The sequence below is a fragment of the Aquarana catesbeiana genome, linkage group LG12 (genome assembly GCF_042186555.1).
Source record: "Aquarana catesbeiana isolate 2022-GZ linkage group LG12, ASM4218655v1, whole genome shotgun sequence".
Lineage (NCBI taxonomy): Eukaryota > Metazoa > Chordata > Amphibia > Anura > Ranidae > Aquarana > Aquarana catesbeiana.
The window spans coordinates 19612080-19636626 of record NC_133335.1 but is presented as its reverse complement, the minus strand read 5'-3'; the positions used below and the strand labels follow the sequence as shown (position 1 = coordinate 19636626).

The window sequence follows — 24547 nt, the reverse complement described above, 5'->3', positions numbered from 1 at the left end:
ACAATAAAAAGGAAGTAACACGTATCTGAGCACGGTTTCAGTGTGGTTCTTCTTGTGCATGCACCAAATTACATAGGCCTAATCAGGATAGGGACAGATACTCACCAGACGATTGGTCTGATCCATTACATTTTCATGCAATAAATCTTTACTCAGGAGGACCATGGAGACCCTTGTGGTCTTTAGTATGTATGTATGTATGTATGTATGTATGTATGTATGTATGTATGTATGTATGTATGTATGTATGTATGTATGTATGTAAAAAAAAAAAAAAAAAAACCCCACACACACACGCCCAATAATGGAAATCAAACTCCCAACTACTCACTGCTGTAGCTTATCGAGTTCTTCTGATTCAATCTCAGCAGAACTCTTGCAGGTTGTTGGTCGGTGTCGTTGCTTTGTCTGAAGCTGTGGGGTCTTTGGAAGAGTCACCCTGGCCTTCAGTTGTTTCACTGGTGATGGTCCTAGGAATCAAAAAGCCATGCAAAAATGAAGTCAAGCAGAGAAGCTCCTTATTATACCCGACTTTAGTACAAAATGCAAGATTGCTGTGTATTTGTATATATACACACACACACACACACACACACACACACACACACACACGGTCTAAAAAAATAAAAGAATTTTGAAAAAAGTCAAAAAACACCCAACACACAGAGCAGCTTCATAGAAACTGAAGCTCAGGAAGCAATGTTCCCCATAGGCAAAAACACACATTCCCATCAAGCATCAAAACCGTACTAGCAATTCACCTTCCATCTCCCTCAGCCGGCTGCGCAAGTGAAATCGTTGCGGGGTTCTCTTTTGGAAGGCCAGAACTTGCTCGGCAGTGGATGTGTACTCTGTGGTTATTTCCTCGAGTTTCCTTTTGTTACTTTTGGAGAGGTTGAAGGGTTTGGGCACAGTACGAACCAATTTGCCAGCCTATCAGATAAAACAAAAAAGTTAGCATCTACTAGGAAAAAAAAAAAAAAAAAAAAAAAAAAAAAGTGTTTAATACAATATAATTTTTTCTGCAAAAGTGCATTTATTTTTGTCCCACTTGACTTTGATACAAGGGCAAAAAAAAAATTTGCACAGTAAAATATGCATATTTTGCTCACAGACAACTTAAAACTACAAACCAATACATATTTTCTGAAACAGAATAAAATTTATGTTGCAAACAGGACGTTTTTAACCTGCCCAGATGGCAGATGTAGGAAACTTGAAATGTATTGCATATGTCATTTTTAAATGAAAAAGTTAACTCCAGGAAATCCACAAAGAAAAAATAAATAAATATATATATATATATATATATATATATATATATATTTGAAGGTCTCACCGGAGATGGTGGATGCTTTCTAAGTTCGGCAGTAAAGTCGACTTGTTTGTATTCTGTTGCCTGTTCATTTGGATGCCGCTTGAGACGGTCATCAGTGTGGAAGTGGAAGTCCACAGGCTTTGTGGCCTGAATGGGCACCTTCTTTAATGGTTGATCTATGAATAAGGCAAAAGTGTGAGTTTCTGGCCATCAGCATGGTTTGTTTTACAGGTATAGATTTGGGGGGGGGGTGTCACATCTTAAACCAAAACAATTTACCTCCTGCTAAAGCAGATTTAAAGGACTCTTCATTCTTTTTCAACACCTCAGCCAGTTCCTGCTGAAGCTGCTGCACCTTCTCAAGTTCTTGCTCCTCTGTGTTCTTAGCCTTCTGAGCAAAAGGTTTGCGTCTGGGGGGGGGGGGGAAACAAGAACTATTTCAGGCAACATCTCAATGCAAAAACGATTACAAAATCCCAGGTGAGCAGGTACCACCTTTCTATAGTCTACAGCAAGGTTTCCCCAACCTTTTGACCTTGCAGGGAACCCTTGGCAAAAATGTTTGAGATCTCGGGGAACCCCTGAAATAATGTATACATCTACAGCTCACAGAACACTGGTGTACTCAGATAGCTGTTAACATAACATTGAAAAATAGATTAATCGATATTAAAACATACTTATTTTAGATTAAAACTCTGCATGCTTTTTCTGTACAGATGCTCAATTCTGGGTCCAACTTGAGATAAACAGTGCACAGGTGGTAAGGAGAGCGTAAACTTGAGGGCATATCACATTAGCAGTGGCACCGTCACATGCAGAACAATGCAGGGAAGCTGCTGCAATCAGTCCCCTTGCGGTGCACCATTCTCAGCCAGCCCCTCATCCCCTGCTGTCTGATCTCAAATGTCACATACAAGCACCTGGGATGGACAGAAGGCAGGGAAGGGAGCACAAGAGCCAACGCTATAACTTCCCTGCCTAGCTCTGCATGTTGTTTCGGCAGAGGGGATGCGATCTACCCGTCAGCTGGCTGCTACCGACTGATAGATCGTAGCAGAACCCCTGGGAACCTCTAGTGCAGGGGTGTCAAACTGGTGGCCCTCCAGCTGTTGCGGAACTACAAGCCTCATCATGTCTGTGGGAGTCATGCTTGTAACTGTCAGCCTTGCAGTTCCGCAACAGCTGAAGGGCTGCCAGTTTGACGGCTATGCCCTAGTGGAACCCTGGTCTCCAGATAAAAGTGGTTTGCTCTAGCAAGTAGAAGTATAGGCAAAACTTTTTTTACCCCCATTTTGGATAGCGTAAAGTAGGGTTATAACCCATGTCGGTTTTTTTTTTGTTTTTTGCCATCTGTGTCCCATTGCAGATATTTTACTTCACTTCCTGTCCCATAGCCAAACAGGAAATGAGAGATAATCCTTGCAAATTAAAGTGGTCATAAAACCTTTTTTGCTGCAGCTGACCCCCAGAACCTCCCCTTTTCTTAGCTGAACCCGAATGTTCCAGCCACTGTCTCGGGTCCTCATTGGATAGATAGCAGTAGTAGCCATTGGCTCACGCTGCTGTCAAAGCCAGTGACATGGCTTTGAGGATCGCCAGTCGTGGATAATACCAGGGTTATGGCAGCCATCTGCTGCCATAACAACGGTATTTAACATCAAAGTAGCGACTTATATCCACGGTGGGTGGTCCGGAAGTAGTTTTAAAAGTATATGTTGCTGAGGCTGCATGGACGGAGCTAAGGTTCACACTGAAAATTATACATGTTAGCACCCTTGGTGCCTTACTTGAGAACTGTGGGAGTGGTGGGCAAAGGAATTTTGGCCCTCAGCCTCGGAAACCCTTCAGCAACGCTTGTCGATAGATCTTTGTTGATTGTAGTGTCTGTGGATTTGCACCTAGCTGACCTGCAAAATACATATAGATATAAAAATGTATTGTAAGTAAACATGACAAATTCCTGGCACCCAATCTTCCCAGCTAAGATTTTTCTTCCCTAAAATACATACAGCTTCTGTTTCTTCATAGGAGGATGCTCTTGCTTTGGAGTTACTTTCTTTCGTTCAGCTCTGATTTTTGCCATTTGGCGGTTCCTCTGTTGGGCTGATAAACGTTTGGAAGACCTTAAAAAAGTAGATACATAATTAGTAAGGGAAGGCTTCAAGGTAAAGCAGACTTTCACACCGATAGAAAAAAAATAAATAAAAAAATTAATTGACCATTGAATTATCAAAGTGTTCTGTCTTCATTTAAATACAGTCAAAAAAAAACTTTTGGTTACTGTTGAAACAGTTAGAATGACAAGTTTTATTGCGGTTTGCCTTTCTCCTCTTGATTGTCAGGTCTTCGCTGACCTAGAGACATAACACGGAAAGCTAAAAACTTACAGCTGTCCCAGCAGGCCCTTTAAAACGGCAAGGAAACCAGGGAGTTCACAGCGAGCCAGACTAATTATGTAAGCTAATGGTTTCTAATCCACCCACAATATATGCACAAACCCTTACACCCATGCTCATCACCAGCTCCAAAAATGCAACTAGTATCTACAATTTATGCAAGCATTACCCATTCCACATACCCTTACAGTGGATTTCCAGTCAAAAATTAAATATATATCCTTCATTTAAAAAAAGTAATGAAAATCTGCATTATGCACTTTTTTTGGATTTCTAAAAGGCAGATTAGTAAAAGCGAATCAAAACCCTACTCTATGTGACTGCCGTTTGTCGGAGCTGCCGAATATGGCTGCTTACTTACAGTCGCTAGTAGCATTGTCAGTCTGTTCACTACTAAGCCAGTCACACCCTGTCCAGCCCCATCCACTGCGCCCATTATGTCATAGCTTCCTGATGAATGAGTGCGCAGAATCATGTTCAGTCTCCTGGAAGTGAGGCTCCTAGCTCTTATGTACATGCCCATTTGTTTCACAAAGCAGCGAGATTGCAGTCACATGACGGGGCATACTTCAACCCCAAGTTAAAAAAAATAAAAAAATATTAAGTGTAGATTGTTTGCTCAAAAGTTGTGGGATGGAATTTTTTTTTTTTTTTTACATAATGGCAGTGATCAGCGATTTCTAGCGGGACCGAGATATAGCAGCGGACAAAAATCGGACACTAACTTTTTGGGGACCAGTAACACGAATACAGTGATCAGTGCTAAAAAATATGTACTGTCACTGTACTGACACTGGCAGGGAAGGGTGTTAACATCAGGGGCAATCAAAGGGTTAAATGTGTTCCTAGGGAGTCCTTCCTGTGTGGAGGTGCTTGTATTGTGGGAAGGCAGAGATCCTGCTAAGCAAAAACATGGAACACAGGATCACTACCTTCCCATGCCTCGAATGATTGGCAGGTCCAGGCGGACATTGCGTCCACCAGACCTGTGGCTTGGCTCCCAGTGTCCAGGCATAGCGGGAAAGGGTCGGCGGCGTGATTCTGCACAGAGCGGCTGCCCTGCCGCAGTAAATGTGCGTGGGGTGCTCCACATCAGGTTAAGTCTGCTAACACGTGACCTTCCTAAGGGGGGGGGGGGTTTGTAGAAAGATTTAAAGGGTTACTAAACCATCTTTTTTAATATAACATGTCATACTTGCCTCCACTGTGCAGTTGGTTTTGCACAGAGTGGCCCCGATCCTCCTCTTCAGGGGTCCCTCAGCGGCACTCCTGGGTCCTCTGCTCTGGAGAAGCGCTTTCCTTCAGGACAGTGCGGGCACGCTCAGAGTCCTGCTGCATCTATCGACAGACAGCAGGCCCCGCCCCAACATCATTGGATTTGATTGACAGCAGTGGAAGCCAATGGCTGCGCTGCTTTCAATCTATCCAATCAGGACAGGACACGAGACACCGGCTGGAGCTGGTGTGCTTGTTTCCGTCGTGGGAATTACAGAGCTCAAATAAGCAAAAAAAGGGGGGCTGCTGCATGACAGGGAGGTTTTTAACCCCTTTAAGAGAGGAAAACTCAGTTTGATTAAAGCAGCCTATTTCTCTCTAAACACCTTGCTTGGTTCACCAAATTAAAAAGTCTTTGGAGGAGCTCTCCCGATATACTTGTTATATGGCTAAAAGATTTTACAGAAAAAGAATATTTCCACAACAGGTAAAAGTATATTTTGCATTTTTGTATTCATTATTATAATTTTTTTTTTTTTTGATTTTGAATAAAGAGAAATCAGGTTTCAACCATAATCAAGTGCTTTAAAAACAAAACCTTGTTAATCTATGCCGTAACAAAAATCGGTACGAAGAACATATCCCACCTTCTGGCCTTTGTCTTTGGAGACTGCTGCTTATTGGCGACCACAATTTCTGTGAAAAGGACATGAGGTATGCTTAATTTTATGAGACTACATACACACAAAAAAAAAAAAAAAAAAAAAAAAAAAAAAAAAAACAAAAACACACACACACACACACACACACACACACACACACACACACACACGTAAGGTGACAGACTGAATTCTTACCTGCTTGTGCGATGTTCTCACTTTCAGGGTTCTCTGTGGTTAGAGCAGACTCTGGCGGGACATTTTCTACATCTGCAACCTGATCTGTTTTGACATAGATCATGACAATAAGCACATTGCATCTTTTACTTACCATAGACATAACCCATATTTTCTCATGTTGCAAGATTCTCCACTTTAAAAGTAAAATTATAGGCAAAAATCAACACCCCCCCGCCTATAATAAGGTTTGCCTGTAGGTACTGTGAATATCTCCTAAACTAGCAGTTTAAAAGATATTCAGAGTGCATGCAGTCAATGACATCAGCGCATGCGGTCTGAAGGTCCAACTTACAGTGCTGGACCTTAAAGTGAATGTAAAGTCTTGTTTTTTCCCTGTAAAACATAACAGGTTATACTTATCTGCTCTGTTGCAGTGGTTTTGCACAGAGCAGCCTTGAAACTCAACTCCTCGGGTCCCTCTTCTGTGCTCCTGGCCCCTCCCTCCTGTTGAGTCCACCCACAGAAAGCAGCTTGCTATGGGGGCACCTGAAAACAAAGTTGTGGTTTGGCCCCGCCCCCTCTCCCGATTGGCTGACTGAGAGCAGGAGCCAAAAGTGCCGCTGTGTCTCAGCCAATCAGGAGGGAGAGTCGGACATCGCTGGACAGAGATGGGGCTCAGGCAAGTGTGAGGGGGCTGTTGCAGACAGGCTTTTTTTAATGCATTAAAAAAAAAAGGGGGGGGGGGGGGGTGGAAGAGAGAGAATCTGCCAAATGTAAACAGATGTCTGTTCCTAGGGATCAGGAACAGCGATCTATTCCCAGTCAGTACCCCCTTCCCAGTTAGAAACACCTCCCTAAGACAGTTTACATTTTGTAGCCGCTATAACTTTTGCGCAAACCAATTTACACTTGAGTGTTTTTTTTTTTTGTTTTTACCAAAAATATATTGGCCTGAACTGAAGAAATTTGTTTGGGATATAGCAAAGTTAAAAAAAAAAAAAAAAAAAAAAAAAGCCTTGTCAAGGGGTAAAATGCCATGCAGCATGATATTCATCTTTCTGGTTTTGTTGAGTGAAAAATACTCACTTATATTTATACTTTGTGGCATTTAACTGCCTGAGTTTTCACTGTATTGACTGAAGTTGTCTGTCAAGCAGTGCTTGTGTTGTAAGAGGAAAGCCTGTATTCTCTACATCCTTCATAGCGAGGTTGATTTACGAGACACAGAGACACAGAGACACAGAGACACAGAGACACAGAGACACAGAGACACAGAGACACAGAGACACAGAGACACAGAGACACAGAGACACAGAGACACAGAGACACAGAGACACAGAGACACAGAGACACAGAATATATATCCATCCAAAGTTAAGGGCAGAGGATTTAATAGATGGAAATTTGAAAAAAAACTGAAGGTCCAAATAAGCCTTCAAAAACCTGGAAGCCGATTGGTTTCTATGCAGAGCTGCACCAGATTTTGCACTCCAGTTTTATTAAATTAATCCAATAGTGTCAGGTGGCCAAGTCCTTTCAGAAACTGGAAGCAGATTTTGCACTCCCCAGTTTTAGTAAATCAACTCCAGCGTGTAGATCACCAAAAGTGTGTAAGCCCCGCTTCACACCGGGTGCAGCTTTGAAGTCGTGCTACTTCAGTGCAATTTCAAAGCCGCTGATAAGCGAGACTTCATACACAGATATCAAACCAAGTCGCACATTAAATCGCACAAAAATAGTGCAGGAACTTTTTTTTTCTTCAAAGTCACACCCATTTGACTGGTTCCACAACAGTAAATAGGGTGCGACTTATGTGACTGACCTGTCAAGTCGCACCCGGTGTGATCAAACCTAAAAAGTTTACTCTCAAGCTGTGGGGATTTCTAACAAGGAAATGAGCAGAAATTGCACAAAGTGTACACAATACCCCAACCACTGCAGTGATTTTATGGGAGATGCAATTTACATTTTTTCTGTGTTCAGTTTAAAAAGTGAATTTTCTTAAACTCCTTACCGAACCAGGAGTCCACATTATTATCATCGTCACCAAAGTCGCACAAAGGAACGTCATATGTATAGCTTTCCTGCAGGTCGGACATGGCTGCCTTGCCTCAAAGACGACCGATGTGAATCAATTCTTCTGGGCTCGCCTCACAAGCCTGTTACAAAGAAAAAACGCATGTCAACACAAGCACATTGCGAAGACTAGGAATACGTTTTTGGTTACACTAAAGCTAGCATAGATCCAGGACATAAAGCAATTTAATAAAAGTTTTTTTTTTTTTTTTCCTGCTCTAAAAAGTTATATGCACTATTACCAAAAGTATTGTGACACCTGCCTTTACATGAACTTTAATGGCATCCCAGTCTTAGTCCGTAGGATGCAATATTGAGTTGGTCCACCCTTTGCAGCTATAACAGCTTCAACTCTTCTGGGAAGGCTGTCCACAAGGTTTAGGAGTGTGTCTATGGGAATGTTTGACCATTCTTCCAGAAGAGCATTTGTGAAGTCAGGCACTGATGTTGGACAAGAAGGTCTGGCTCAAAGTCTCCACTTCAATTCATCCCAAAGATGTTCCATCAGGTTGAGGTCAAGACTCTGCAGGTCAGTCAAGTTCCTCCACCCCAAACTCGCTCATCCATGTCTTTATGGACCTTGCTTTGTGCACTGGCGAACAATCATGTTGGAACAGGAAGGGGCCATCCCCAAACTGTTCCTACAAAGTTGGGAGCATGAAATTGTCCAAAATGTCTTAATATGCTGACGCTTTAACAGTTCCCTTCACTGGAACTAAGGGGCCAAGCCCAACCCCTGAAACACCTCCCCACACCATAATCCCCCTTCATCAAATGATTTGGACCAGTGCACAAAGCAAGGTCCATAAAGACATGGATGAGAAAGTTTGGGGTGGAGGAACTTGACTGGCCTGTACAGAGTCCTGACCTCAACCAAACAAAGAAAATATCCAGTGAGCAACAGTTGGGTGGAGGATAACTGGAGTTGGACATACCGGTAACTTTATCTAGGAGTCTTCCAGAACAGCCTCAGACATAAGGCTCCTGGGAAGGGAAACACCCAAATTGTTTAAAGGTGGTCCTCCAGGCCTTCCCCTTCAGTTTCCACAAGAACCGCTGGAAGGCTGTGAAAGACATGTCAGTATATACCCTTTGCACCAGCTATAAAAACACAGGGTGGGAAACTAGGCTGTCCTGGAAGACTCCTAGAAAAAAGTTACCGGTAAGGCCAACTCCGGTTTTCTCCCATCTTCTTCCATGAAAGCCTCTGAGATAAGAAACTTACTGTTAGGTCCTCCAGGCAGTGATCCCACCCTTTCGCCCAAACACCTGTTCTTTATCAGAAAACAGGTCCAAGAGTTAAAGCGGGGTTCCACTCAAAATTTTTAACTTAATCTTACCCCCTTCAGTTAATTGCATAGGATGTTGAAATGCCACCCGAAATTTTTTTTTTATCGCTGTAATTACCTTTATAGTGGCACTTCCTGTCTCTCCTCCCATGGGAGTAGGCGTGTTTATTGCCTTTCCCCAGCGCTGCACTGTCTCCTGGGAGCTTAGTGTCAGGCTTCCCAAGATTCAGTGCGGGAACAATGATCATGCGCGTGAACAAGCTGTGAATGAACAACATTCACCACATCCAGGAAATCAATGCTTGTGGGCTTCACAGCCAGCATCACATTTTTAAAGTTATTCTTTAGTACGAAAACAGACAGAGGCTGAAATATTACACCCAAACTGAGTATTATTTTGGGATTAGCAAAAGTGTCTCAATGGACAAAAGAAAAAAAAAAAAAAGAAAAAAAAAAAAAAAGAAGATTGGTCACCGGACTCCCACTTTAATGCTTTGCGAATGTGGAGTAGCTGGACCACACTGCTGCTCTGCAGACATCCTCTGGAGTGGCACCGGCCCTCTCTGCCCACGAAGCCGACACTGCCCTGGATGAATGTGCCTTAACTTGGGGCGCTTGCTCCTCTGCCAACCTGTATGCCTCTAATTGTCATTTTTATCCATCTGGCAATAGTGGCCTTTGATGCTTTATATCTCTTGTGTGGTCCTGCCAAGTTCACAAATAGACCCAGACTTCCTGAAGTCTCTGCTGACCTCTAAATAAGCTAAAAGGCTTCGCCTGACATCTACTAAACTAAACCTTCCTTATTAACTTCTGAGGAGGAATAAAATGATGGCAGGATAATGTCCTGCGTTCTGTGAAACAGAGGATACTTTAGGGAGGAAACTAGGATCTGTTTTGAGCACAACCCTGTCTTCCAAAATTAACAAAAATGGCTCTCTGATCGAGAAAGCCTGCGACTCACTCTTGCGGCTGAAGTGATTGCAATCAAAAAAAGCTACCTTAAGAACCACTCACTTAAACTTCAGATTTTTCCAGAGGTTCAAAGGGACCAAGGATAGATCCCAGGAGGGACAGGCTCTGACCTTCACTGGCCTGGACCTGGAGAGGGCCTTGAAGTTCTTTACAAACTGATCTTGCTACAGGGAGACCTGAAGAAACACTCAAGGCAGCAGCCTGCACCTTTAAAGTGCTAATAGAGAGGCCCAAATCCACTCCTGCCTGGAAAGAGTCCATTATCACTGGAATTGCCGGTTCTTCAGGCCCCTGTTCTAACTAGGAATTGAATCTTCTCCAGACTTGAGTAAATGGCCCTGGTTTACGGCATTCTAAAAAAGGGTCTGGACTCCGAGAACCCTCGAGCCCTTAACAGCTGTTCCTCAGATAACTTGCTGTAAGTCTGAGGGTCTCAAATAGGTCCCTGTATGACCAGATCCTCCCTCACCAGGAGAGGAATCTGGAGGATATATGGTCAGCCTCTTTAGGACGGCAAACCAGGCCCTCTTCCTCGCTCAAGAACTTCTGGAGAACCACCGCAACTAGTCTTACTGGGGGAAAGCATAGCAAAAGGTTAAAGTGCCACGCATTGGCGAGGGCATCCATCTCCCTGGCTCAATCCAGGGAGAACTTGTTGCTTTCTGAAGTGAAAAGATCCACCTCCGCCCGGCCCCAGAACTACACAACCTGTTCGAACACTTTCTGGTTGAGCGACCATTCATCTTGTTTTACTCGACTGGTCCGCCACTACCATAGCGCCCTTTGACTTTGGCCGAAATGGACATAGGCTTAGCCAAACTCTGCTGGCTACCATCCCAGCAGTGTAGTAGGAGAGCCTGCAATGGGCACTGGTAGAACCTTGCCCAGGAGAGTGCTGGGAAACAGGAGGTCATTAAGCCTATCACTCTCATGTTTGATATGGGCTTCCCGATTGTTCTAAAGCTACGCCACCGCTAGACCCACTTTCTCCATCCATGGGAGAAAGACTTTCCTCTGTTGAAGATATCTTGTATCCCAGGTACTGTACTTCCTGGGTTGGGATCAGCTGGGAATTGTCCCAATTGCTGATAAGAATGGGCCACAAACAGAAGATTGTCCAAATAGGGGGGGATCAAGGTAATGGCCCCAACACGCAGTGGGGCTAAGGCTTCTGCCAGGACTTTCGTGAAAATCCTCAGAGAGGATGCTACTCTGAATGGCAGTGCCCTGAATTGGAAGTGAAGAACTTCTGAATTCACCCTGACTGCTAGTCTGAGGAATTTCTGGAAATACTGATGTATCGGCACATGCAAATATGCATCCCTGAGATCGATGCCATATAACAATCAGGAGATTCATTACTGTGAAGAGACACCATTGTGAAACGCATTAATCTGGTAAACTTGTTCAGAAGATGGAGATTGCAGATTAACCTGAAACTTGCCTGATGGTTTTCTGACTACGAATGCATGGGAACACCCCCTGGCAGCATTCTGCATGTGGCACTTCGCTGATGACTTGTTGATCCACCAGCTCCCCTAACAGCAAACTCAGAGCCCCCCACTTTCTCCTGGTCTCTGGGTAACGGGGCAACCAGAAAAGTGGGAGGGGGAATGGCATTGAATGCCAACTTGTAGCAGTTTATTATTTCCAATATAAAACAGGCTTGAAGTTACATTGGTCCATTGTGGGAAGAAGTCCCTCAATCTTCCTCCCACCGGGAGGGGCTTAGCGGCAGTCTGAGGATTGAATAATATTCCTCCTTCCATCCCTTCTGACCTGTCCAGTGTTTTTTAGGCCGACCCGCTCTCTCTCTCATGTTGAGTCTGCTGCCTGTAACCTCGATTTTAAACACGTACCCCCCCCCTCATTTCTGGGAACAATTTTTTCTTGTCCTGGGTACGCTACAGTGCCTCCTGACGCCCAGGTCCAAAGAGGTGATCACCTGAGAAAGGCAAGCCACAAAGCTTGAGTTTTGACGCTGCATCCCCTGACCAAGCTTTTAACCATACGGCCCTTCTTGCAGCATTTACCAGTGCTACTGACCTGGCTGCCAGGTTCACTGACTCCGCAGAGGTATTTGCTAGGAAGCCGACTGCTTTAAACAGTAAGGGAAAAGATTTAAGCAGTTGTCTGGAAGTGCCGGCAGAAATGTGGGATTGCAACTGCGTTAACCAGCATTCTAAATTTCTGGCAACGCAAGTAGCTGCAAGGGCTGGCTTAAGCCCAATAGAATAAGCATCTCAAGCTCTTCTTAGCAGCACGTCCCCCCTTTTATTCACGGGGTCCTTAAGGGATCCCAGGTCATCAAAGGCCAAATATGTCTTTTTGGAAACCTTCACCAGCGGTGCATACAACTTTGGTGATTTTGTCCCAAGGATGGGCCACGTCCTTTTCAAAGTGAAACCTGCGCTTAAGACTACTTAAAAAGAATAGTCTTCTTTCAGGGTGCTCCCACTCCCAGCAAGATTGATTCCACTAGAAATTTGTGCATGGGGAATACCCTGGATTTCTGTACACTGACCCCAATACACGAGGTCGTGCTTAGAAAGCTGTACCGACTCCTCTCTGATCTTCAAGGTGTCATAGATGGCCTTCAGTAAGTCCCCCACATCGTCCAGTGCCAATCTGTACATGGACCCTCTGGAGGAATCTTCCTCTCCCTCTGAATCAGACCCCGAGTCCGCTTGAGAGAAGGCAAGCAAGCCTGGGTTCCCTTTCCCTATTCACCTGACTAGGTTCTGATAGGACAGACATACTTGCTGCTCTGGATAGGGGCTTAGAGGGACCCTATCCATCATCCCTTTAAAAGATTAGAACGTGGATGCAATCTCATATTTAACGGGTGAAAGGATCTTATGACAAGCCGTCATAGAATCGTCCTTAACCAAACTGCTGAGACAATCAGGGTAAAGTGTCTCAAACCCCCCCCCCCCCCAATCGGAACCTAGCTTTGATCCGCAAACAGTACACCTTCTCCTAGGGGGCTGCATCTGGGCCTTATCCTTGGCTTTACCCTAAAAGCCAAAAGAACAAACAAAAAGGCCCACAAGTGCCTGCACCAGACCTTCACCACCACTGTGATTGGGATCAAATGGAGGAAGAACCAAAGTCAACCGCCTGAGGTACTGCAGTGCCCTCCATGGCTCCTCTGTGGGGTCTGTCACTGGTTCCGGATGCCTTGCATGTTCACTCCCTACAGAACCTCGACTCCGACACCCCCTGATGTAGCTCCGCCAGAAGTAATCAGTCACATTGCTTCATCTCGTTGGAGCGCAGAAGCCCCGCCTCCGACACACATACTTCCTCTTTGTCATACCCAGAGCTACCAGGTGAACAGGCGCTGCTCTTATCCACCAGACATGCACCCTGCAGCTACGCTTGACAACGCCCATCCGCCAGACCGGGGTCACTGATGGCAGCGGAGGAATAGGCAACCAGCGGAAATGGTCCCGCAACATTGTCAGGGGTCCTGACTCAGTTACGGCAGCAGTAGCAGGACCAGCAGACCTGGTTAGAGGGGCGCTGAGGCAGAGGAGAAGGTAATTTCAGGTGCTCACACAGGACAGTCCTGAGCATGGAGCTCCCTTAGGTTCCCAACATGCCTCCTTCCCGTCCAGCAGGAAACAAAAAAAAAAAAAAAAAAAATGAAGGGGAAGGCCTGGAGGACCGCCTTTAAACAATTTGGGTGAAAGCGTTTCCTGTCCCGGAGGGGAGGAGCCCTATGTCTCAGAGGCTGTCCTGGAAGACGATAGGAGAAAAATGCCTTGATGTCAGAGGAGAATGGGCAAACTGGTTCCAGATGATAGAAAGGCAACAGTAACTCAAATAACTCATTACAGCCAAGGTTTACAGAATACCATCCCTAAATGCACAACACATTGAACCAGATGGGCTACAGCAGCAGAAAACCACTTTAGTTATGACCCTTGTGATTTTTCTGTTTTTAATATCAGTTACAAATTAAAAATAACCCCTCTGATTGAGACTAGGTTCACACTACTGCAAATTTACTGCAAATTTCTGGAGGCAGACAGTAAACAATTTCTCAGAGATGTGAACTGTGTGCTGTGCGTTTACTGCAAGTTCAATTGAAACCTATGAAGATATAATACGCACTGCAACCAACACGCATAGGACCCCTCCCCAAATTAGCAACGCATAGATGTGAACCAAAGCCACAGAATAGATTCGCAGGTCATATAAAAAGTGTGTTCCTACACTCAAACCCGCTGTAAATTCGCATCAGTGTGAAACCAGACTTAAAGTCATTGTAAAGCTTTGTTTTTTTTTTTTAAACAAACATGTTATATTTACCTCCTCTGTGCAAGGGTTTTGCACAGAGTGGCCCTGATCCTCCTCTTCTGGGGTCCTCCCGTGGTCCTCCTGGCTTCTTCTTGAGTGACCCCACAGAGCCGCTTTCCATGGGGACATTGGTGAGGGTGTGCTCCTGAGTTCTGCTGCTGTGTCCGTTGACAGGACTCGGCCCCGCTCCCCCCGGTCACTGCCAATGGCTCCTGCTGCTATCAATCTATCCAATGAGGACCTAAGACAAGGGACTGGAGCTGCTGTGCTCGTCCCAGTCGCTGGAAAGATTGGGTTCAGGTAAGGAGGGGGGGGGGGGTGCTGCAGCACAAAAGGTTTATCACCTTTGCATTAAAAAAGGTGGTAAACTTGAGGGTTTTCAACTCCTGTAACAGAGCAGACAGCCGACGACTGGCAGTCACCAGCTCTCTGCTCACGGAGCTGTGAGAACTGTACAATCGGTGTTTGAGAACTCAGTTCGTTAGAGTCGGTCGATGACCTGACTGTTTTGACAGAACTATGAAGTAATTAGAGAAAGTCCTGGACAGCCGCACTCAAACTGATATGTTGCCTTTATTGAATAAAAGTCATCAAAGATACATGCCACAGCAGAAAAACTAACGCGTTTCACTGTAGTCAGTGCTTAAGCATAGCTATGCTTAAGCACTGACTACAGTGTGAAATGCGTTAGCTTTTCTGCATTTTTCTGCTGTGGCATGTATCTTTGATGACTTTTATTCAATAAAGGCAACATATGAGTTGAGTGCGGCTGTCCAGGACTTTCTCTAATTACTTCATTGTACAAGCATTGCCAGCACCTGTTGCTTCCAGCATGGAGGAGATGTTTGCTTTCGATCGGCCTTCCTAGAGCGGGGATAATTTTCTCTTCTGTTTTGACAGAACACCGGCAGAGTATAAAGTAAACAAGGACTTGGCCGTTTTGACAAAACAGCAAGTAAGAAGGAAAAGTTACAAGGTAAATGTTTGCCAGCACACCATGGATCAACAAGGAAGCGTCCAAGCGAATTATTTAATGCACGATCACATCAAAAGTGTAGTGCAACGTTTCGGAGTCACGTAGGACCTCTTCGTCAGGTATGCGATCTTTTCCAGAAACGTGTGTGATCGGAATATGGAGTACTAAGGAAAAAAAAATAAATAAAAGCTGTCGGCGCCTTGGAGGCAGCCATGTTTTTGGTTATCATCGGGCGGACTAACAACGTTCTTTTATTATACCATCTACTGTACTGTATAAGCTGCCTGTGTTCTGCTAAAACAGCCAAATATCTGCAATTATTGCTGCTGCAGAATATTGACACTTTGGACATTTTCACTTAGGGGTGTACTCACTTTTGTTGCCAGCGGTTTAGACATTAATGGCTGTGTGTTGAGTTACTTTGAGGAGACAGCAAATTTACACTGTTATACAAGCTGTACACTCACTACTTTACATTGTAGCAAAGTGTCATTTCTTCAGTGTTGTCACATGAAAAGATAGAAGAAAATATTTACAGAAATGTGAGGGGTGTACTCACTCTTGTGAGATAAAAGTTGTTTACCACAATAGGGGTTTGGTTTTAGTAACTTGACAGCTTAGAGTCACTCACTGTGGGTTCACATTAGTGGCTGCCAAGATTGTGTAATAGAAAGCACCTAGACCCCATTAACAATTGGTTTCTGTGAGATTTTACGTAACGCACCACATTTCTGAGCGCATTCCAGGAACCCACACGTGACAACCTTGCGGTGCCATTAATGGTTAATGGCGTCCCAAACGCAGCTACCAGACGTGCATTTTGAACTACAAATGCAGCAAATTGCACATTGGTAAAAATGCAGGGAGCTGGACACCAAAAAAAAAGTGGGAGCTTCTTTGCATTGCATAATGTAGCCCATTCAGATGAACCCTATGTGCAACACACAGAAATCCGTGCCCCCAAACCCGGAGGGCGGCCAGTCATATATGTGGCATGACTGTACCTGCCACCCACTCACAGTATTTTTGCTAGGAGCAGTTAGATGGTTAAAGAGGAAATCCAATAATTTCTATAAAAAAAAGTTAAAAAGCTCCAGGGTCGCCGACTTGTATGTGGGAAGCTGTCTGACTTCCTTGCGTTTTACGGCCGACTTCTTGCTGCACATTCAGACTGGTCACACAGCCTCCTGGGACCTGTGACTTGACAGGGGGGCTGTTTAAAGCGGAGTTCCACCTAAAAATGGAACTTCCGCTGTCCGGATTCCCCCTCCGGTGTCACATTTGGCAACTTTCAGGGGGGAGGGGGGAGCAGATACCTGTCCAATACAGGCATTTGCTTCCAATAACGGCGAAAGATCGCCGCAGTATCCGCCGCGATCTACGCCATGTTCGGCCCCTCCTCTGCTCCCCCGCTGCCTTCTGGGAGAAACAGTTCCCAGAAGACAGCAGGGATCACTGAGAATGCGCAGCACGACTTGCGCATGCGCAGTAAGGAACCAGGCTGTGAAGCTGCAAGGCTTCACTTCCCGATTACCTTACTGAAGATGCCGGCGCCTGCACCCAGGAACAGGTCGGCTTCGGGAGAGGACATCGCGGGCGGCCCTGGGACAGGTAAGCGTCCTTATTTTAAAAAGTCAGCAGCTGCAGTATTTGTAGCTGCTGACAAAAAAAAAAAATTTTTTAGGCGGACCTCAGCTTTAAGTTTTCACTCTGACCACCTGGAAGCAGAGTGGAAGAGGAAGCGGGTACCTGTCAGAAAAAATAAATAAAAAGTAATTTCCAATAATGAAAGACGAGAAGGAGGAGGGTGGGCACCCTTTTCAGGTGAAGCTCTGCTTTAAAAATGTAACTAAAGTGGCAATGGATGGATTAGAACCAGTGACAGTTTTTATTGCTGTCTGTGCGCCGTGCCCCCCTCCCCCACCCCATTAGGGAGATTCATCCTATGTATTGTTCACTATTAGCATTGAAATTAGGAGAACCCCAGAATTTTGGGTTATCAGAATAATAGAGGGGGACTCTTCCCAATGGGGGGACACTAGGATTCCCTCACTTCCTGTTTTGACTATGGGGGGGGAGGAAGTGAAGATGAATCTCACCAACTGGACATTAAAGCTGCAAAAAAAAAAAAAACAAACAAACAAACAAACAAAAGACAGGGGTACAGCCCTTCCTTAGGCTAGGTTAATGCCTAAGCAGCTCTACGAGCGGTTTGCGCACAGGTACAGCAGCCAACTCATTTGAACAGGCTACTGTGCCTGCGTTTCATGCAGGAAAAAGGTTCTGCTTTTTTTTTTTTTTTTTTTTTTTTATAAAGAGAAGTATGGAAATAGTTTTTTTTTTTCCTTGAATCACACTTACCCATGTGAATGCAGCATTGTTGTTTTGATGCAGCTGCCTGCTCCGACACTGTATCGACACTGTATCGACACTGTATCGACACTGTATCGACACTGTATCGACACTGTATCGACACTGTATCGACACTGTATCGACACTGTATCGACACTGTATCGACACTGTATCGACACTGTATCGACACTGTATCGACACTGTATCGACACTGTATCGACACTGTATCGACACTGTATCGACACTGTATCGACACTGTATCGACACTCGCAGCAGTTCGTAGAGGGCAGTGTGAACTGCCTGCAGGAGAGATGCGATGCGGGAACCAGCACTGGAATCCCACACCACACAAGTGTGAACCTAGGCTAAATGTTACAAAAAAAAAAATAATTAAAAAAAAAAAAACTTGAAGATCTTGGCAAAAATTCTGTAAGCCAGTGTTCTATCAAATACTGCCTCCTGAGGGGTCTGCCCAGTATGCAATGTCACTCCAGCTGATATGTTGATCAGCTGGCGTGACGTTAACAGGGTGAAATGTGCAGAACTAGTTCAGTATTCGACAATCTGCTAAGCGCCAAGGGAGAATGCAATGGTCAGATTCTGCCTCGCTAATGCGGAGCGGGTTGTAGGTGGGTTTTAACCCAACCTTAGACACAGCCAAAACCCACTGCCTAACATACAGGCCGTTCAATACAGGCAAAACGGCAACAGCAAGGCAGAATCTGACAGGTAAGCTCTCCCTCTGCGCTTAGCAGATCGTCAAACACTGTCTTCGGTCAGCGCATGCGCTGTGTTGACGTCACGCCAGCTGATCAATAAAGGACGAGCTCAGGCGTGTTCGCAACCCCCACATGCCCAAGCCCGCCAGGAAGCCGGCACTGCACAGCGCTAATCACAGGCAGTGAGACATTTCCCCCCGATCCGCGGCTGCACAGATCGGGGAAATGTCTCACTGCCTGCGATTAGCGCTGTGCAGCGCCGGTGTTCTATCAAATAGTGCCTTTCGTCGAAAAGTACCCGAGCAGAACGGAAGGGCACTCCAGCTGATTTCCCGATCAGCTGGCGTGGCGTCACCATAGCGCATGCGCACATTGTAGGAGCCTTTTTGTGACGGGAGATACCATTTCACAGGCACAATTGAAAGCCATGCAAAGAGCGGGGGGGACACCGTAGTTGTCAGATTGAGCCTCGCTGTTGCAGGACGGGTTTTGTCTGAGTTGCAACCCAGCCTTATGGCCCGTACACACGATCCGAATATCGTACGACCTTTTTCGCTCAATAGTCGCAAGTAGAAATTGAATAGGTAACTAAAGCCACAAAAATTCTCCGACAGAAAAAAAAAAAAAAAAAAAAAAAATCAGAAGTGATGTCATGCTTTGTATTTGTATTGTATTTTTGGCCGACAACTGTACTGACTAAACGAAAAATCGCATGATCTGGTATCGTACAAGGAAAATATTCGTGCTTGTCCGATCGAATGATAACGGACGAACTGTCGCGTTCGGCTCTCGAAAGTAGTGTACACGTGATCCGAAAATATTCGGATCGTGTGTACGGGCCATAAGACACAGGCAAAACCGGACCGAGAGCACATTGTACACCCGCACCGCAACAGCGAGGCACACTATGACAAATACGGTGTCCCTTCTGCATAGCATTCAGATGTTCCTGTCGGGGGGGGGGGGGGGGGGGACCCACAATCTCCTTACGATGTGCGCATGCGATATGGTGACGTCACGGCCAGCTGATCAGGAAATCAGCTGGAATGCCCTTCCATTTTGCGGTGGCCACAAATCAACAGAACACTGGCTTCCTGACGGGCTCAGGGCATGTGGGGGTTGCAAACACACCCGAGCCTGTCCTTACTGATCAGCTGGAGTGACGTTTGGTACTGCGCATGCTCGATAAACCACCGGTAAATTCCTGTGCTCTGCATTTACATAGTTTAGTTCTTTCAGTGGACTACAGAACACCCCCTCAAGGTTAGAAGAGTCGGGGGAGGGGGTATCTATAAATACCCTGAAAACTGCCTCCCGAATGGGAATGCCCGGGTGCTTTCACTCCGGGGCGGTGCGCTTGCAGGAAGTTAGGAAAAGTCCTGCAAGCAGCATCTTTGGGGCTGTTCGGGAGCGCGCTGTATACACCGCCCCCCAAAAAACACCCCTGCCCATTGAAATGAATGGGCGGCGCTGCAGAAGTGCCGCAACACAGGCGTTTTTAACCCCTTTGGGGCTAAAAGCCCCCAGCTAGCAACCGAAAAGCACCAAAACTAGTCCTAACGCAGCCCGAGTGTGAAATATATATATATATATATATATATATATATATATATATATATATATACACATACATATACATATATACATACACACACACATAAATTTGGGAATACCATAGGAGAAAAAAATATATATATATATATATATATATATATATATATATATATATTTATAAAATATGAAAACACCATAAAAATGTATACAATATACACCCCGCCTACATAGATGTAAGAATGTTATAGATTACATAGAACCATATCAGTGTCTCATTATTCTCTCCATAGAACTTATACTGGCCGCCATATCTTCTCCTCCCCTCTATACTTTCAGTCATAAACAAAGAGCAAACCCAACCGACCATTGCCGTCCCAGCACCCGCTCCACACCGTGTTGCACCTCACCGTACACCCCGCTCCGGTCTCCCCACCCCCGGCCGCTCCTTACCGACACACAGCCGCCAGCTCCGCCGCTTCCCGCACGTTACTAGTTTAAATCTAGACTTGCTTTCCAAACAGGCCAATCGCTAGTTTCGGACGCCACGGCGATTGCCTATTGGTCAGAAGCCTTGGGGGGGGGAGCAGTGAATTCTGGGAAATATAGTCCCTCTGAGGGGCCGGGCCACGTCCTGAAGGTCGGAATGGACTCACATTCCCAAGATCCCTTGCGGCGCTTCTGCGCAAATCGAAATTTCCCCGCCTTCCCTGAGGAGAAGGGATGTTAGTTATTCTATAGTACACGCACATACACAGGGCCCTCCTCACTGATACAGTATGTTCATTATGAGGTGAACTGCTGACGGTTATTCATTAAAGTGTAAAAACACATCAGGGTGTTATGTGAGCGAAGTCAAATATACAATAAATGTGCTTATTCAGTGTGCAGTAGTTTATGAAGCTGGTAATATTGAAGAACATAATGTATGTAAGGATGAGCTTTGGCGTGTTCGCATGCTGCACGTGCCGAGCCCGCCAGGAAGTCGGCACGGTGTTGCGCTAATCACAGGCAGTGAGACATTTCCTGATCTCTGCAGCCACACATCGGGAAATGTCTCACTGCCTGTGATTAGCGCAGCGCATTGCCGACTTCCTGGCATGCAGCATGTGAACACGTTGGAGCTCATCCTTAAATGTATATGAACCTTCAGGCTGGGTTCACGCTATTGCGAATTGGATCCGGGTTCCCCGCAAACAAAATATACACATATATCAGCAGCAATGTTGTGCTGTGGTAGGCCTCATTCACACAGTGTATATGAATGTGTACCTCCAGTGAGGGTCGTGTTTACCCATACTGGGACGCTCAGATGTTCTGTTCATCCCTGTGAAGGTAATCCCCTTAAAGTGGTTGTAAACCCACTTTTTGGACTTCTACCTATAGGTAAGCCTAGAATAAGGCTTACCTATAGGCAGTGGAAATATCTCCTTAATGTGCGCCGTTTAGGAGATATTTCGCTTGTAGTCCGCCAAAGATTCCAAAGGCGCATGCACGGGGAAGAAACTAAACTAAGTGCCGTTTCTTCCCTAGCCTGTGCCGCTAATCGCGGCGCGCATGCGCGGGAGTGACATCACTCGGCTCCGGCAAATCACAGCTGGAGTCCGCGGCACGGAAGGAAGAGGGGCCAGAAGATGGATGCTGCCTACACAGTGGACATCGCTGGATTCTTTTGCAGGTAAGTGGCACATAATGGGCTAGTATGCATTATGCTTTTCATTTGCAGCGAGGAAGAGAGGAAGTAAAACCCATCAGGGTTTATTTCCTCTTTAATGCCAATGAGGACACAGTGGCCATATAGACACAGTCGCTGCTCCTAATATGATATCCATGCGGGTGAGAGTCCCCTGCTTTGCAGGGAAATAAACTCCGTCACATTCACGCTGTCAGAACAAAGATCCGCCTTGTTTACATAGGCAGAGCTCCGTTCTGTGTGTTTTACCAATGATCAGTGGGTGCCCGCAGACTTCCATAAACCCTGCCTGCCTCCTGGCGTATAAAACCCCTTAAAAGGCTGGGAGGCGCCAGCGCCAAGGGGTTAATGACTTCAGATCAGGCAAGGACAACGTTACAATACTTTACTTGGCAAAAGTGCAGAAATAGACATTTTGCAACCCAACAGGCAAGACATGGTTCTTCCCTACTCCTAACTATAACTACAGGCTAAGTGCTGCCCTAGCATACCTGAAGAAGTGTAGTATAGCAATCTTAGGGCTCATGTACACACAGAATAGGTTGACGGCCGGAAACGAAAAACGGTGGTCAAAGCATTCCTATCCTGAATACGATTCTTCCGCGTTTTGGTGAGAGAGGTTAAACCTTCCCTAACCACAGCAGCTTCTAAACTCTTGTGTAGGAAAATCCCTTGAGGCCTAATGGTGATCTCCCGAGTTAGGGACAGCTGACATACTTCTGTGTAGAGTGGGTTACAAGGCATGGTGGGTGTACTGCAAGATGAATTGTTGGTCGCCAGACACTTTTTGAATGCAAAGAGATTTATTGTCTCTTGAACAGAACTGTGGGAGGGAGGGTTAGGGCCAGGACACCCTTAAGTAGATGCAATGATAATTGACAGGCTCCAAGACTTCTATAGGCAGACAGCTATACAGGCGAAGGCCCCCAACCGGACACCATTTCTGTATAGGTAGGACCGCTGTCTCCTATGGCAACAATCTTGTAACAGTTACTAACTGTAGTTGTATTCAACTATTGGCAGCATAAACAGTTCTCCGCGTACTCCACAGTCTTTCACTAGACTTCTGATCCAATAGCCACTGGATCCCCTAAGCTCTTCCACTTTTAGCACTCAGTATCTTCCTCACGCCCGCTTCCCTGCTGGGTCCCTGGCTTGGCACTCACAGATGCTCTTCAAGCGTCACCCCCGCTGACCCGCTAGGTCCCTGGCTTGTCACCCACTGATGCTCCACAAGAGTCACCTCTGTTGTCCCGCTGGGTCCCTGGCTTGGCACTCACTGAAGTTTTCCCACTTCTTCACCGTTCCCAGCTAGTGAGAAGACCGCCCTGGTACTCGCTTCAGCTTACTCACAGTGGTCTCCGGTAACAAGGTGGATGGTCCTTTAGTGGTGAAAACCTCCCCTTCTACCTCCGACCACAGCTGGTTCCCTGTCTGGCTGAACCACTACTTCTGGTTGGACTACAAGCCTGCAGTCTCAACCCTACGCTGTTTCTCCTGCTCTTGGATAGGCTCTCAGACAGCCTAGCACCCAGATGTCCCCGGGATAGGCCTCAGGCTTACGACCTAGCAGCCTGGGGCAGCATAACACACTTCCACCCAGACAGCCCTCCAGGTGGCACAGAACCCTGATCACCCGACTCCACCCAAATAAATAGGCTCTCCCAGCAGTCCAAGGGACCCAAGAAAATCCCTGCCCATTGGCTGAAACACCCCATCCATTAACGTCTGAGCTTGCAAAGTGCCTGTCTTATCTAATGTCACTAGCATAGTACCACCCAGTGACAGAAGAGAAAGAGTGCAACAAGTCCAGATTTAGAAAGGAATCAATTGATCTCCTAAAAATTGGCCAAGGCATCTATCGCCTGGCAACTAAATTTGATAGCAACCCTACTTAAACATCAGGGTGCTACACTTGTAAAAGTCTGTGTGCATGGACATGTAGGCTTTTAGGGAGTTGAGTTTAGGAGCTTTGGCAAAAAAACGTCAAAAGCTCAGAAACTCAAGTTTAGAAGGTGTAGTGTACATGAGCTCTTAGTCCTTCATAGGCATTTCTCCAGCACTGATATCTTCAGGGTGAACCCCAAGTTAAAAGTCTCTGTTGCAGGCCATGACAAGCGACATTCTCCTACTCATATGGATCTCTCCGTCCGTCTCCATCCCTTTACGGGTCTCACAACCCACCATTGTGCTTGAACTCCTTGGCTTCTCTCTCGGCTCTAGCCTACAGGGGCAACAACGGCTCCACAGATTGCTGTCCCATTTTTATATCACACAGGCCAAGTGGGCCCAGACGGGAACCCCCTAAAAAGCATAAAAGACCGGGCAAAGCATTAACCCCAGCCAGGACAGCACCCACTGCCTGCTTTAGCCTGCTTACAGGAAGGACAGCACATAGTGTGTGCAGGAGAGGAGTGTGGAGAGTATGACAGCGTGTAGTATGTGTGGAAGAGGAGTGTGGACATTATGACAGGTGGCTATATGTGTAGTAGAGGGGTGGAGAGGGTATGACAGAAGGCAGTATGTGTAGGTGGAGAGTGGAGAGGGCATGACAGAGAGCAGTATGTATAGGAGAGGAGTGGAGAGGGTATGACAGGAGGGCAATATGCATAGGAGGAAAGTGGAGAGGGTTTGACAGAGGGCAGTATGTGTAGGAGAGTAGCAAAGAGGGTATGACAGAGGGCAGTATGTGTAGGAGAGGAGTGGAGAGGGTATGACAGAGGGCAGTATGTATAGGAGAAGAGTGGAGAGGGTATGACAGAGGGCAGTATGTGTAGGAGAGTAGTGGAGAGGGTATGACAGAGGGCAGTATGTATAGGAGAGGAGTGGAGAGGGTATGA

General features: G+C 45.9%; 1 protein-coding gene across 2 annotated transcripts in view; it reads right to left on the bottom strand.

Moving 5' to 3' along the window:
* The window catches only part of TPX2 (TPX2 microtubule nucleation factor), a 29123-nt gene extending 8562 nt beyond the window's left edge, over positions 1–20561 (bottom strand). For both annotated transcript variants that reach the window (XM_073607323.1, XM_073607325.1), the window contains exons 1-10: positions 20468–20561; positions 7786–7930; positions 5790–5873; positions 5580–5628; positions 3331–3444; positions 3109–3228; positions 1598–1728; positions 1340–1494; positions 762–933; positions 332–470 (exon numbers count right to left, since the gene is read on the bottom strand). In XM_073607323.1, coding sequence (XP_073463424.1) covers positions 332–470; positions 762–933; positions 1340–1494; positions 1598–1728; positions 3109–3228; positions 3331–3444; positions 5580–5628; positions 5790–5873; positions 7786–7870 — 1049 coding nt within the window. In that variant the 5' untranslated portion in view covers positions 7871–7930; positions 20468–20561. The remainder of the gene's footprint in view (positions 1–331; positions 471–761; positions 934–1339; positions 1495–1597; positions 1729–3108; positions 3229–3330; positions 3445–5579; positions 5629–5789; positions 5874–7785; positions 7931–20467) is intronic.
* Between the last annotated feature and the right edge of the window lie 3986 nt (positions 20562–24547).